At 50.4% G+C, this 16,229-nt stretch overlaps 1 protein-coding gene across 1 annotated transcript in view; it reads left to right on the top strand.

Moving 5' to 3' along the window:
- The window catches only part of HUNK (hormonally up-regulated Neu-associated kinase), a 125,003-nt gene extending 118,318 nt beyond the window's left edge, over nt 1-6,685 (top strand). The window contains exon 11 of the mRNA XM_061134175.1: nt 3,409-6,685. Within this exon, the coding sequence (XP_060990158.1) occupies nt 3,409-4,058 (650 nt within the window). The 3' untranslated portion in view covers nt 4,059-6,685. The remainder of the gene's footprint in view (nt 1-3,408) is intronic.
- Nucleotides 6,686-16,229: the final 9,544 nt, after the last annotated feature.

Genomic DNA, 16,229 nt, shown 5'->3' with positions numbered 1-16,229 from the left:
GAAACACGTGTGGGCTTTCCCTCATTCATCATCCAGCACATGAGGTAACTGATGGATATGGGTCTCCTCCTCTGGAGCAGGCATCCAGGGATACGGAAAGGAGACTCAACACACCCTGAGGGCCTGGAGGGGACACAGGGAGCCTAGGAGTGGGTGTCCTGAAGCCACCTGTGGAGTAGAGGCCCGTGCTCCTTCCAGAGGGGATGGGAGAGGTGGTGGCGTCCAGCCTTCGATCCCTTTGCTTTAACTATGAAGAAACTAAGGTTCCAGGAGGGCTCCGGCTGTCTGACATTAACCAGCAGGAAAGCAGTTTGTTGTTGTCCAGTCACAATATCATCTCTGACTCTGCGACTCCATGGACCGCAGCATGCCAGACTTCCCTGTCCTTCGCCATCTCCTGGAGTTTACTCAAACTCCTGTCAACTGGGCCAGCGATGCCATCCAACCATCTCATCCTGTCTTCCCCTTCTCCTCCTGCCTTCAATCTTGCCCAGCAGCAGGGTCTTTTCCAATGACTCAGTTCATCACATCAGGTGGCCAGAGCGTTGGAGCTTCAGTTTTAGCATCAGTCCTTCCAATGAATATTCAGGGTTAACTTCCTTTAGGATTGACTGATTTGATCTCCTTACAGTCCAAGGGACTCTCAAGAGTCTTCTCCAGCATCACAGTTCAAAAGCATCAATTCTTTGGTCCTCAGCTTTCTTTATAGTACAACTCTCACATCCACACATGACAACTGGAAAAACCATAGCCTTGACTAGACGGACCTTTGTTGGCAAAGTGCTGGGGACATTCAAAACAGTAGCATGGGTCTTTCTGACTCTAAGAGGGACCAGCTGTCACCCAGGGAAGAGCAGATCTACTTGGTTCCATTTCATTCTGCAGGCGTCAGGAAGGCAGGGGCCCCACTGCAGAGACTGTGCTTGTCCCTCCTCGGGAGACCTTCCTTTCTGGCTTTGGAACCAGCAGTGAATCCGGGCCCTCGACAATGGCATCCTGTGGGTTCCCCAAAGGACGGTTTAGATAGTAGCTGCATATTTGGGGTTAACTTTGTAGCGGGCTTTCCTGGTGGCTCAGATGGTAAAGCATCTGCCTGCAATGCGGGAGACCCAGGTTTGATCCCTAGGTCAGGAAGATCCCCTGGAGAAGGAAATGGCAACCCACTCCAGTATTCTTGCCTGGAAAATTCCATGGACGGAGGAGCCTGGGGGGCTACAGTCCATGGGGTCGCAAAGAGTCAGACACGACTGAGCGACTTCACTCACTTATGTAGCTGCAGAGGTCGAGTCTGTTCCTTGGTACTTTCCTGGGTCAACTGTCGTCTGTTCCTCTGCATTTTGCCTTTGTCCTGGGACTTGGGAGTCTGTTGCCGAGGAGCGCGGAGGAGCCTGTGTTAACTGTTCACACTGACCACTCACGGTGTGGCGGGCACTGCTTCAGCTCTTACCTCAGCCGGTGAGATCATTCTCACCCCCATTTCTAGAGGTGAGGAATAGCACAGAGAGTTGTCCAAAGTCAGGGAGCTGGTAAGTGATGGAGTCCAGATTTCCAGCCCAGCAGCCTGGCTCTAGAGCTCTCTCTGCTGACCAGGGTAGCTGACTCCCTCCCGGGAAGAACGGAGTGAGGAGGAGCCAGCCCACATGCCCAAGACTCGGGGGTGACTCTGCCCTTCTCGCTGGAGACCATGCAGGGCCCAGGTCTCTGCCCCGGGGCTGACTCTGGGGTGGGGTGAGGAGGGTGCCTGTGGGAGGGATCCTGCCAGGATTTACACCTCTAGGCAAACAGAGGAAGCAGAAGGGGGTGGAGGGAGAAGCCGGGCTACAAGATTGGGGCACACAGCCATCTCAGGGAAGGGCAGGGGCTCACGTGCCAGCTGGAACGCTGGAGACGTTAGCCGTCAATGAAATTTCCCTTCTCTCTGCCCGTGAATCTCAGGCATCTGTGCTGGCCCCAGGAGGAGATTTATTTGGGGAATCTGTGTATATATTTATGTAGGGGGAAGAGGACTCCCAGTGCCCTTGGCTGTCGCCGAAATCGCTCCCAGTGGCAACAGCTCGTTCCTGCCTCCGGACTCCAACAGGGCTGTCAGGGGTGATGGTAGGAGCAGCAACCAAGTCAGGCCTTGATCCATGTGGACCTGGCTTCACTTCCCTCAGCGCCAAATGCCAGGGGTTTTCCCTTTCTTCTCTGCCAAAGGCTGCAAACCTGGATTCTAGCCTGTGCCAGCTTGAGATGGAAGCCACGGGAGTTGGCTGGTTGCCTGAAATATATAGATGAAGAGTATTTCACCCCTGTTCAGGATTGGGTGAGGCTCCGGGGAGACCGGAGGTCATGAGAGAGTCTTTAAAAGGGAGGGAATTCTGGGGCTTCCCTGGTGGCTCAGTGGTAAAGAATCCGCCTGCCAGTGCGGGAGCCACAGGTTTGATCCCTGATCTGGAAAGATCCCACATGCCGAGGAGCAAGTTAGCCCATGCACCACAACTGTTGAACCTGTGCGCTAGAGCCCTTGAGCTGCAGCTGCTGAAGTTCACACACACTGGAGCCCATGCTCTGCACCAAGGGAGGCCACCAAAATGAGAAGCCTGCACACCGCACCTAGAGAGCAGGCCCCGCATAGCAATGAAGCCTCGGCACAGCCGAAAGTAATGAATAAATAAAAATTTTAAAAGGGAAGGAAATTTTGACCCATGCTCCAGCACAGAGGAACCTGGAGAACACTGTACTCGGTGAAACAAGCCAGTTATGAAAGGACAAATACTGTAGATTCCACCTTACATGAGGGAGCTAGAGTAGTCAGATGTATAGACCAGTTGCCCCTGACAACCACTAGCAGATCTGCAAGTGAAGAGTTCTATTTCACAGCCGTGTGAATGTCCTTAACTGCACTGTACACTTAAAAGAGGTTAAGTAATAAATACATAAACAGTTTAAAATTTATGTTATGTAATTTTCACCATAATTTTTTTTTTAAAGTTACGAAAAAACCTTCCTTCTGGTTTTGATTATCTGAGGACCAAACTTGCAAGTCCTCAGTGAGTTGGGATCCACATGCTTCTGGCAGCTTTGTGGTCATCCTGTTGAGCCGCAGACCTTTTCATTCAGAGGCTCTTGGGCGGGGTCCAGAGTTTTAAGCAACCGAAAGGAGAGCAGAAGTTAAGCTGGTGCCATGAGGCAAGTCAGAACCCAGGAGGCCTCCTGTCACCAGCCTTCTGTCCCCTCCACTCCAGGAAGACCGTCCAGTTCCCCGTGGGGAGAGTGGGAAGCCATGAGCTCCTTGGTCCCATCTGACCTCCCTGGGCACCTCCCACCCCATCTCGGTGAAACTGGAGGTCCAAGTACATGGGAACAGGGCCGTGGGTGCTGACTGTGTGGCTGTCTTCATCTTTCCTTTTCTTTCTTGATGTGCAGATTCCTTCGGCTGCCGCAATATTTTTCGCAAAACCTCGGACTCCAATTGTGTGGCCTCCTCCTCCATGGAGTTCATCCCCGTGCCACCCCCCAGGACCCCCAGGATCGTGAAGAAACCGGAGCCCCCTCAGCAGGGGCCTGGGGGCACCAGCCTCCCCGTCAAAGAAGACCCCCTGCTGCTGGATATGGTGCGCTCCTTCGAGTCCGTGGATCGCGACGGCCAGACGGAACTGCTCTCCCCGTCCCATCACTACAGGATTCTGAACTCCCCTGGGGGTCTGGCTCGCTGTGAGCGGACACTCTCGCCCATCCTGCTGCCCGGAAGCCCGTCGCCTCTCCAAACTCCTTTGCACCCCACTCTGGTCTCCTTTGCTCACGAAGATAAGAACAGCCCACCCAAAGAGGAGGGCATGTGCTCCCCAGCCCCGGGTCCCGGTAATGGCCCCGCGCAACCCCTGGGGAGCCCCAACTGTGTCAAGAGCCGAGGCAGGTTCCCCATGATGGGCATCGGACAGATGCTGAGGAAACGGCATCAGAGCCTGCAGCCCCCTGCAGACAGGCCCCTGGAGGCCAGCGTGCCCCCGCTGCAGCCCCTGGCCCCCACAAGCCTCTCCTTCGACTTGGCTGATGGGGTCAAAGGCCAGTGCTAACCTGTGCCGGCGAAGGGGATCCGGGCGTTTCTAAGGAAAGCAGTGCAAATCCGTCAGGGTGCGGAGACTCTCACGCCTCTCCTGGAGCACCCTTCACAATCCTCACCTCCTCCTGACATTCGCTGTCCCTACAGCTGAAGCCCACAGACCCAGAGCCTGTATGCCCTGGTCTCATGCAGGGTCCCCACTGCAGACTCCCAGGAGGGTTGGCTGTCCATGCGGCCAACTCCGTCACCCATGGCCTCCTTCCTCCCGCCTGCTCACTGGCCCTCCACCCCCCTCCCTCAGCTGGGCTGCAGGGAGAACCCTGCACTGGCCTCTGGCCTGCCCAGACGATACGCCCTTCTGAGCTGTTTCTGCACTGTGTGCTGTGTGTGCCTCTAGTGGGCTGGTCTCATATGAGCACTCACGTGGCAATGGAAGCACAGCATGGTTCACCCAGGCCACGGTTTCCCCTCCTTTGATAGAGGGAACTCCCTGCAGGGTGGCAAGAGCTGGTCATCAGAGAGCCCAGCTTCAGGAACCCCTGGGGAAGATGGGCAGGAAGCTTAGAAACCAGCATCACCCACTCCGATCGGGTCCAAGACTGATCCCCACAGTGGGGTCCCCAGTGAATGGAAAGGACCAATGTGGGACACTCATTTGCCAAGCAGGGTCTTGATGGAATTTTTTTTCACTTGGTTGAAACTTGCTAACAGTTGAATTATTAGTATCTTCTCCAAAGGTGATTGTTCTTTATGTGATGTCGTTAAATTGAGTCAACATGATTTTTAGAAACCCGGGTGGTGAGATGGGAAGTGATTTCACCAAACTCCTGTTCTCACAAGAGGATGAGCATGGAGCCCATCAAGGCTTGCCCAGGCGATGTTTTTAGTGGCGCTGGCCCGTGGTGGCCTGCAGGAGGGGACGTGATCCTAGCTGGCCACCTGTCCTTCCCATCAGATCAACAGAGCCCAGATCCTTCTGGAAGGTGCAGAGCATAGTTACAGTCAGTTATTTAGAAAGAGAAGACAGGTAAGGTTGAATATGGACATGCCCGGAAGGCACCATTAGCTCTGTGCATTGCAGTGTTCAAGCTGCTAAGGAAACAAGTGTGGTTTAGAGCTCAGCCAGTTTGCCATGAGCAGTGAAAGGCTCGTGTGGAGGGACTCACGTTCAAAATACAGTACTGTATCTTCTTTGAGGAAAGCAGTGTTCCTCAAACAAGGCTTCGAATCTGTGGTCGGTTTTCACACCTTTTGCCAAGGATGGAACCAAAGATGCACCTCTGGGTCTGTGTCCGTGCCGTCCCTGTGTATGTGTTTTGTGGACCCCAGTGTTGTCTGACTGTGTCTAGTTTGGAGCCTGCCAGGAGCTGTCTCCACTGGGGCCGGGGCCCTGGCCCTTGGTGGGGACCACTCGGCCATGAACAGAATTGGCAAAAGAAGAATCGGCACAGGTTGGATGCAGGTCAGCTCACAGACAGGTTCCACTGTGGCTTGGCGTCTTCAACTGCTGGCTGGTGCGGGCATGACCAGAAACCACTGCTGGGGCCACCCCAGGGCTAGTCCTCCCGGCCCACTGATCCGAAGGAAGTCCATGACCCTGGAGCCTTGCAAAGCCTGCCTTCACTTCCGCCAGCAGCCAGCCTGTGCCAGAGAGCGGTGAGGGTGGGTCTTCCTTTCTTCTCGTTCCGCACTGGTGACCTCCTTCTGCCCCAGGTGTCCCTGAGTGAGCGAAGAGGGGGGGACACCTGGCCGTGCCCAGCCCTGGCTGATCTTGACGAGACCCGGGGCGGCTGCTCCCCTCGCCTTGTTGGGGATCGCCCCAGCCCTGGGGCTTGTTGGGAGGAGGTCAGACTCCCCACTGTGGGTGGCACTCATTTGGATGGCTCCAGACCAGGTTCTGGAACTTTCCATTGAAAAATAGAGCTTTTTAAATTTTTTAAGCAGAGGGAAGAAAAGCAGCAGCTGAGAAGTCCCTCTCTCCATTTGACACGGAGTGCTGGGTTTTTGATCGGTGAAGAAGCCTCTTTGAAGATGGTTTCCAGTTGCAAGTGTGGCTCCACAGGCTTGCAGGCTGCTTGCCCGAGAACTTGGTCTAAGCTCTTATGTCTCTCTCTTGTGTTTTACTGGCCTCGAGACCATGAGCGTTCCTGCATCGCTGTGTTTGCCTGCTGGGGCGTGTTCTATCCTGGCACGCTTCCAGAACAGCTGACTGTATCACCACTGGCAGCTTGAACTGTGAACTCAGGTTTATTCCAAGCCCAGTGAGAGGTGAGGGGGTCAGTGAGGAAGGGGAGAACCCGTGTTTTGCGTGTGTGGGGACCTGACAAATCTATGGGATTGAGTGAGAGGAGAAATGTTGAGTTCTTTATTATTTTATTATATTTATATGGAGACCTTGAGTATCCCTTTGGTAAGTACAGAGCGTGTTTTGTCTCTTGGACCCATGGCTGTCTCCTGTTAGTCTGCACCCGTGAGCTTGGCCAGCCTGTGTGCGGTTACTGCCGGAAGTGACGACTATCATCGTGTGATATCCGGAAGCCAGGGTGGCTTTGGTTGTACGGTTTGGTCATAAGTAAGGACTGTATTTATGTCACCTTTATGAAATATATGTACTTTTATAACGACTGTGAAATACACTTTTCCCTCACTATGACTGCTTTGTTTATTGACTGGTACGTCTGAAAACTAAGAGTGTGTTTGAAAAGAGGGGTGTCGGCTTCTAAGTAAGGTTCTTGGCCTGGCAACAGACAGAATACAAGAGGGGACTGCGGTGCGGGCATTCAGGGCATTTTTGGCTTTGCCTCATTGCTACAGGGGTGCCTGCAGACTTCTGTCTGCCTGATGTACTGCAAATGGCTGTTCAAGGTGAATCAACTCTTTTTTTTTTGGAGGGGAAGAGTTCAGGTTTTTCCTTGTGAGAGTGTAAAAGTGTTAGTCACTCAGTCGTGTCCGACTCTTTGTGACCCCATAGACTGTAGCCCACCAGGCTCCTCTGTGCATGGAATATTCCAAGCAAGAATACTGGAGAGGGTTGCCATTCCCTTCTCCAGGGAATCTTCCCGACCCAGGGATTGAACCTTGTCCTGCATTGCAGGCAAATTTTTCACTGTCCGAGCCAAGGAAGCCCCGGAATTCCTGACTTTCCCCAGCCTCCCTCCCCATCTTCTCAAAGGCATCTGCCCTAATAAAATCTTCACATGCTTAAGCCCATTTCAATGTCTGCTTAAGCAAGACACAGACTAGCTTAAGGCTCTGAAAATGACGCATGAAAAATGACATCTGTGAACGTCCCCTCTAGATTCTGGTCCTTGTTTCAGGACTTGGTGAGGGTGAGGGGGAATTGAAGTGACGAGTAGAATGGACGGGGAGTCCAGATGGGGTGTTTGCATTGGCCCAGTTCTGACTTCCTTTATAACTGTTCACAAAACATTTTTCATATTGATGGACTTGCTTAAGCCCTGCGTCCCCTGGGCTGTGTGGCCTTCCTGTGCAGTATAGCATGGTAGAAAGCGGGAGGCCCATGGTTTCCGCTTCAAGAAGCTCTCTCTGAAGTTTCACGGGGTGGGGGGTGGGGGGACCAGAAAGTGTAGCTAGTATTGATGATGGTAGCAACCCACTCCAGTATTCTTGTCTGGAGAAGCCTGTGGACAGAGGAGCCTGGAGGGCTCCAATTCATGGGGGTGCAAAGCATCAGACATGACTGAGTGATAAATCCTTCTTTGTTTCCAGAATCAGGGCATTTTAGAACAGAAAGGGAATTGAGATTATTGGATGCAACTCAGCTTTTCTTTTTTCTTTTGAACTTTTTATTTTGTATTAGAGCATAGCCGATTGACAGTGCTGTGATAGTTTCAGGCGAACAGTGAAGGGACTCAGCCGGACATAGACATGTATCCATTCTCTCCCAAACTCCCCCTCCCATCCAGCCTGCCACATAACATGGAGCAGAGTCCCATGGGGTGGAACCCCAGCTTTTTTGAAGAAGAGAAAACTGGGAGCCCGAATGGGCTTTTTTGAAGAAGAGAAAACTGGGAGCCCGAATGGTTTAGGGACTCCAGGGTCCTGAGTGAGCTGGTCCCAGAGGGGTTTCGGGGGACATGGCCTCTACCTCCATGAACACAGAGAAATGAGAGAGCTTGGCCACCGCGGGCAGAGGGGACAGTCAACTGCAGATTGAGCTGTCCTTATAGCACACATCTTTGAGGTGTCTGTGTGGGCCAGGTCTTCGCAGTGTTAAGCCATTCTCAAAATCACATGGCTTGTCGAGATTCTGAGCATCACGGCCTTTCCGCCATCTACCATCAACTCTTAAACCAGGACAAAGACTGTTTCTTAACAGATCTCCCAAGTAAGCAGCCACCCTGGATCACCTCCTTATCTACATTAGCTGTTAAAAGGCTGCTGGGTTTTACTAGATTAAGTCAATAAAATACTTGCTGTATAGCCGTGTCATAAAATGAGACCAATCCAGAAAGAATGCAAGACTGATATTTTTAGGGGGGCGTCTGGAAGCCTCTCGAATATGCATTTGTTTTCTCTGTAAGACGCTCTCTGTGCTACAGGCACAGTTAGAATAATTCAGAGCAGGACTGGGAGCTGGTTCAATTTCATGTCATCACTTTTGAATGAAAGGAGCATATTTCCTGAGTAGTAAATGAGTGTATTATTTGTGGCAGTTTTTTTTTTCTGTCAAGGGAGCGCTTCAGACATCTGGTTCCAAAGACAAATGTGGGTCTATATTTGTTCTTCTTTTCTGCAGACCTCTTTTCAGGACACTATCTCTCAGAGCTGATGTCTGAGGCACCAAGGTCTGGGGGTGGTAAAGAGTGGGGAACATCGTAGCCTTTGCAATTTCCTTCCACATGTGTATCATCAGCCTTTGAGCTGGGGTGCACATAAGGAGGCCTTTGGGGGTGGCAGCTCTGAGTGTGTGGAACAGACTGATGTACTGGAAGCTCAGGGACTAACCAATGACCACATCACAGAGTGGACAATGCCAGGGAGATGCATTATTTACAGATGAAATAAATAAATAAATGGCTCTGATTTAAGGGCCTGAGCTAGTTACACAACATATTCCTTGCTCAGGAGATGGCCCAAAGCTATTTTTTCCCTAATATTTATTTTTGGCCGCATCAGGTCTTTGTTGCATGTGGGGTCTTTGCTGTGGGCTCTCTGATTGTAGTGCAGGGGCTCGGTAGTTGCGACACGTGGGCTTAGCTGTCCCACAGCACGTAGACTTCCCCAGTGGCTCAGGGGTGAGGAATCCGCCTGCAATGTAGGAGATGCAGTTTGCTCCTGAGTCAGAAAGATGCCCCGGAGAAAGGAAATGGCCACCCATTCCGGTATTGTTGCCTGGGGTATCCTGTGGATGGAGGAGCCTGGCGGGCTACTGTCCCTGGGGTCACAAAAACAATGGACGTGACTGAGCAACTAAACAACAATGTGCGATCTTGGTTCCCCAACCGGAGATCAAGCCCATATCCCCTGCATTGGATGGCAGATCTTAACCACTGGATCTCCAAGAAAGTCCCAGCCTAATAGCTATTTTGAAAGAAAAGTCTTTGGCTGATATTGTATATATAAACCCTCAGGAATAACAAACTGTACTCTTTCTAGGCTTTGTTACCATAGCCAGCTAACCAAGGGCAGAGTGCATGCATGTGTTAGGAATAAGGCTTCCCGTGCAAGATTAGGTAGTGAGTTCACGGCAGGTCTGAGATGGACATGTCTTTTGTGACCCTTTCCCAGCATTCAGCTCTCTTCTGACAACCAGTGTGTTCGATAGATCAGGTTTTGCTGTGATAGATTGAGCCCCAGATCTCTGTGATTTGCACAATAAAGCTTTATTTCTTACTTAGGCAACGTTTGTGCAGTTCGGCTGACGCCAGAGCAGCTCTCCTCCACATGTTAGCTCAGGGATCCAGGTTGCTTCCAGCCTGCAGTTCTATCCATTCAGAATGAAGCTTCTCTTGCTGCCATAGCCAAGAAGCTTCCTGAGACAGGGAAGCTTGGTATGCTGCAGTCCATGGGGTCATGAAGAGTCAGACTGAGTAACAAAATGGCCAAGTAAGGGCGAACTGGAGAGCATCCACTGGCCCTTAGGAGCTCCATAAAGGCCAGAACTAGTCCTCTGGGCCTTCCTGTGAGCAGGATGCTGAGAAATGTGAGGGAGTATATGGTAATTTTGAGCATTACTTTGCCAGCATGTGAAATGAATGCAATTGTGCAGTAGTTAGAACTGTCTTCGGCATTGCCCTTCTTTGGGATTGGAATGAAAACTGACCCTTTCCAGTCCTGGGGCCCCTGCGGAGTTTTCCAAATTTGCTGGCATCTTGAGTGCAGCACTTTCACAGCAACATGCATATTTTGGGTGCACTTGTTTCTGCCACAGGGGACCTACAGGTGCCTCTCTTAACAGTCCCTTAACATTGGACTGGACTTTCCCATTGTTACACAGTTATGGATCCTCTTCATGTGTAAGGATTGTTCATTGTTTAGTCGCTCTGTCACGCCCAGCTCTTTGTAACCCCATGGACTGCAGTGCTACAGGCTTCTCTGTCCTCCACTGTCTCCCAGAGTTTGCTCAAATTCATGTCCATTGAGTCGGTGATGCTATCTAACCATCTCATGCTCTGCTGCCCTTCCCTTCTCCTTTTGCCTTCAGTCTTTCCCAACATCAGAGTCTTTTCCTTTGAGTTGACTCTTCACAGCAGGTGGCTGAAATATTGGAGCTTCAGCTTCAACATCAGTCCTTCCAATGAATATTCAAGATTGATTTCCTTTAGGGTTGACTGATCTCCTTGCAATCCAAGGGACTCTCAAGAGTCTTCTCCAGCAAGGATAAGGATTATTTGTCCTAAATAAAGGGATAAGCATTGTTAATTATTAATACTTCCTGTAATTTAAGAGGACAGTTATAGGCTGAATTGTACAGACCCTCCAAAATTCATATACTGAAGACCTAACCCCAGGTACCTCAGAATGTGGCTGTGGTTGGATATAGGGCCTTTAAAGAGGTGAGTTAGGGACTTCCCTGGTGGTCCAGTGGTTAAAACTCCATGCTTCCACTTTAGGGGGCATGGTCAGGGAACTAGGATCTCACATGACATGAGGCACAGCCAACCAAATACATAAATAAATAAATAAACATAAAAAAATAAAGAGTTGAGTTTAAATAAGGCCACCATTGGAAAGTGAAGTCACTTAGTCGTGTCTGACTCTTTGTGATCCCATGGACTGTAGCCCACCAGGCTCCTCCATCCATGGAATTCTCCAGACAAGAGAGTACTGGAGTGGGTTGCCATTTCCTTCTCCACTGGGGTGGGTCCCAATTCAGTCTGACTGGTGTCCTTATAAGAAGAGAAAATTTGGACACACACAGAGGACCGCCAGACAGGGGAAAGAGCATGTGAAGACCCAGTGAGAAGCCAGCCATCTGCCGGCCACAGAGCGGCCTCAGGAGAAACCCAACCTGCAGACACCTGGGTCTTGGACTTCTGGCCTCCGGAGCTGTAAGAAAATAAATGTCTGTTGTTTAAGCTGCACAGTCTGTGGTGTTTGGTTACAGCAGCCCCAGCAGACTAACACAAGGGGAAGGCCAAATAGAAATATTTATATATTCTACAAATCCTACAGATTTTGTCCCATATGTTGAATCTCATTTACCCTTTTCTTGCAACTACATTATTCCCAGAAAGTTGTCCTTTATCTCGGAGTGAAATTCCACCTTTTCCAAGTATCCCTTATGTGCTAGGCCCTGGGCCAGTTATTTTCAAGTGTATTTCTTCCTTCAGTCCAGAGACCCACACACTTGTTCTGTAAAGGGGCAGGTAGCAACATGTTACACTTAGCAGACTATCATGCAGTCCATTGTATATTCTTTTCTGTCTTTCTTTTTTAACAACCCTTGAATAATGTGGAAACCGGGGCTCCGCTGGTGGCTCGGTGGTAAAGAATCCACCTGCCAATCCAGGAGGCATCGATCTGATCCCTGGTCTGGGACGATCCCACGTGCCTCCGAGCAACTAAGCCCGTGAGCCACAACTACTGAGCCTGTGCTGCAGAATCTGGAGCCGCCACTACTGAGCCCATGTGCTGCAACTATTGAAGCCCATGTCCTGGAGCCCATGCTCCGCAACAAGGGAAGCCACTCCAATGAGAAGCCCACACACCACAGCTAGAGAGCAACCCTCGCTTGCTACGACCAGAGAAAAGCCCACACAGCAACCAACACCCAGCACAGCCAAACATTGAAAACATTTAAAAACATGTGGAAACCACTTTTGTCTGGTGGGAAAACATAGGCCACACAGACTTTGATCCTCAGGCCTCCTCCTTTAATCCTGATAGAGACCCTGTGGAATGGTCAAGTTGTCTTAATTTTAGAGCTATGTGTAGGTAGCTTTGGAGAAGGACATGGCAACCCACTCCAGTATTCTCACTGGGAAAATCCCAAGAACAGAGGAGCTTCCTGGGCCACAGTCCATGGGGTTGCAAAGAATCGGATTGAGCAAGCACACCACCATAGGTAGCTAGCCCCGTTCACATGACCAGCACCAATGCAGTCACACACCATGGATGTTCAGAGGTGTCCCGTCACCTGAGAGCTCCTGGGAGTTCCCTGGTGGTTCAGTGGTTAAGACTCTCTGCTTCCAACGCAAGGGGCATAGGTTTGATCCCTGGTCAGGGAACTAATACCAGGCACGTTGTGTGGTATTAAAAAAATGATTAACAAAGTAGTTGAGTAATAAAAATATATGCTAAAAGAGAAAGCGCGAGCTTCTTCCTACGTTGCTTCCTGCAGATCTCCAGCTCCGGTTGCCGTCCGTAGGGCACGGAAGCATTTCGGGGAACATCTTGGTCACCAGTCTGTCGCAGACACTTAATCCCACTCTTGGATTCATCCCATGGAGCAGAGCGTGGCCCTAGAGCTCAAATCACACTCCATTCAAGCCGTTTTCCATTCTCTTTGTGAAAGGCCTCTCTAAAACGGGCTCTTGCTTGCTCACAAAAAGCGAGCTGAGTCAACTTTTAAGGGAACAAGTCTAAATCTGGAGCCGACGTGGAGCTGCGTAATGCCTTGTAGACGAATCATGGCCATTACTCACACCTGAATGACGTGGGGTCACCACCGGCTGAACCAGTGTCCCCTCCACTGAAAGATGAATCGTGCCCTCTGAGTCAGAGAGCCCTGAAGAGCCCATTCAGAGTCCTCCCCACCCGTGGCCACCTCAATGACGGGAGCCATACTCACTTTCAGAGCACTGGACCCCAAGTCACAAAACCACAAGGATCTGGGGTCACCTGGTTCCTGGGTTTAGTCCCCCCAGGAGTTTGGGGGCAGTCCAAAAAGAGCACCAATAAACAGGGGTTCTCAGGATAAACATGAAGCAGCTTCTTGGAGGAGAGTTTTTGTAGCTCACTGATAATCAAAAATAAATTTTCCTTTTGACTTAAAACTAACACGTGTCATGTATTCCGATGCAAAATTAGTGTGAATATTGTGAATCCACCCGTGACTGTCCTCTTTGCTCTGGACATTTCAGGGGATAATTTAAGAGGCAGAGTCAGGGTCGACTTTCCTCATTTGCAGACAGACAATGCATTTGAGTCCGGACCAGAGAGACGAGGCATGAAGATCACAAACTTGTCATTGGCAACATCTGCCTCCACGGTCAGTTTTCTTCTCACTACGCTGGGTGAAGAGACCAGAATTAATGGGGGCTTGGGGATTTTTAGGGCTGTCATGACGTCTGGAGTCCATTTTTTCCTCTTTGCAAATTTTGGGCCACAGAGAGGGTGGACCTGGTGATGACCATGATAGAAAGAAGGAAATTACTTTGTGAGGAGTGTTTGAAAGAAGAGGGTATGTCCAACTGCTCTTTCCACCTTCCCAAGCATGATTTGTCTTGCCCTTCTCTGCGTACTCCTGGTCCTCCATGAGTACATCCAACACATGGATGGATGGGTGGGTGGATGATGGATGGATGGGTGGGTGGGTGGATGGTGGATGGATGGGTGGGTGGGTGGATGGTGGATGAATGGATGAGTGGGTGGATTGATGGGGGGAGCTGATGCATGAATGGTAGAGTAGGTCCCCTACATATGAACAAGTTCTATTCCCAGAGCATGTTAGTAAATCCAATTTGTTTGTAAGTAAGTCCAACAAAACTAGCCTAGGTACCCAACTAACACAATTGGCTATAGTACTGTAGTATAATAGGTTTATGTTACTTTTCACACAAATAATACATTAAAAAACACAAAAAATAAAGAAAATATGTTTAATCTTACAGTGCAGTACCTTGATGGCATCACTGACACAATGGACATGGGTTTGGGTGGACTCCGGGAGTTGGTGATGGACAGGGAGGCCTGGCATGCTGCGGTTCACGGGGTTGCAAAGAGTCAGACACGACTGAGCAACTGAACTGAACCGGGCAGTACCTTGAAAAGTACAGTGGTGCAGTCCAACAGCTGGCATACAGGGGCTGGCACAGTAAACAGGGCAAGAAGAGTTATTGACTGGGGGAGGGAGAGGAGGTGGGAGATGGCAGAGCTGAAGGATTGTCGACAATAGGAGACCGTAGGAGGGCAAGCTGCCATTTCACTCCTGCCTGAAGAAGCTGATGGCACAGAGCTTGAAGGAAAGGCACTGAACTACTAGACTCCATACAGCGCTGAAGACTAAAGTACAGAAAACACAGCCCCTGTAGAGGACGCACGCACGTGACGACGCACACCAGACGCGTGAATTAACTTATGTGACCGGACATGTGAATGCACGTCTGCCTCTTTGAAAGTTCACCACGTGAGGGTTTGTATGCAGGGGATTTACTGTATTAAAAGTGAATGTCGAGAGGACTTAGATGACTTTGATTAGTGGATGGCTGAAGGGCACTTAAGGGAAAGGAAAATACTCCCAATCCAGAGTGTAAGTCCCCAAATATAAACATTCAAGTGGAGGGTCTGGGAGACAAATAGTGCTCACAGATTGGGTACCAACATCCTCCACAGAAGATGGCCAGAGTGCTGACTCTTCCTAATATTGGTCCGTGTGCCACCCCGGCAACAGGTAACCGTGGGCCTTGGGTGCGTGGTGAAGCCATTGTCCCCATGTCTCCAACGCGTGTGTGTCCACTTGACTGTTTTCCTTTGGTGACTGTGCAGAGACTTGGCATGGAGGTGAGATGCTGATGAGAGAAGCTGGGACAATTCCTGGCCCACCCCTCCACCCTCATGGCTGTTTACTGGCCAGTTTGCTGAGGCCCAAACTCTTCGCTGTGTCCTCAGGCTGGCTCTGAAGTGCTTTCTCTTATTAATTTTCATGTCTTGTCACCCCAGGCTTTCAGCTCTGTTGCACACAAATCATCTAAAAGCTACAAACAGATAATGTATTCTTATAAAGGAGATATAATGTCTAGTCAAGATGGCATTCTTCCAGCTCCAACTCACCCCAGTTGACCTGGTCCCATCCCCTCTGCTATAGGCTGAATCGTGTCTTTCCACCATTCATATATTAAAGTCCTAATTTCCAGCATCTCAGGCTCTGAATATATCTGGAAATTGGGTCTCTTTAGAGAGATAATTAAGTTAAAATGAGGCTGCCGTTAGGGCGGGCCTTTATCCAGTGTGACTAGTGTCCTTATAAGGAGAGGAATTTGATTGTGCAGAGAAACGCCAGGGATACATGAGCACAGAGGAAAGATAGTGTGAGGATACAGGGAGAAGGCAGCTGTCTGCAGGCTGTGGAGAGAGGCCTCACGAGAAACTACCTGCCAGCCCCTTGATCGTGGACTTCCAGCCTCCAGAGCTCTGAGCAAATAAATTTCTGCTGCTTAAGCTTCCCTATTGCTATAGGAGTCCTTGCAAGCTAATACACCCACAGATTCCAGGCGTGGAAGCAATGAAGGACACCTCCCCCCACCAATAAGGACACGCAGACGTGATTTCTTAGAGCCCACTCTAGCCAGGGAGTCAGAATCATCTCCACAGCCGAGGGGGAAAGCTTACTGGTGGAATCAAGGGAAGGCATCAGGTGTGTCCCGACAGGAAGCTGTTGCCATGGAGAAGCTGGAGGCAGGTTAACTAGAAGCAGGGCATCCTATGTGCTTGGGTAGGGGAGCATGGTTGGCTGTTTCTAGTTGGTTTGCAGTTGGAAGCAGAGGTAAAGCTAGGGAAA

The sequence above is a fragment of the Dama dama genome, chromosome 31 (assembly GCF_033118175.1).
Source record: "Dama dama isolate Ldn47 chromosome 31, ASM3311817v1, whole genome shotgun sequence".
In the NCBI taxonomy this organism is placed as follows: domain Eukaryota; kingdom Metazoa; phylum Chordata; class Mammalia; order Artiodactyla; family Cervidae; genus Dama; species Dama dama.
This window is presented reverse-complemented; position numbering and strand designations above follow the sequence as displayed.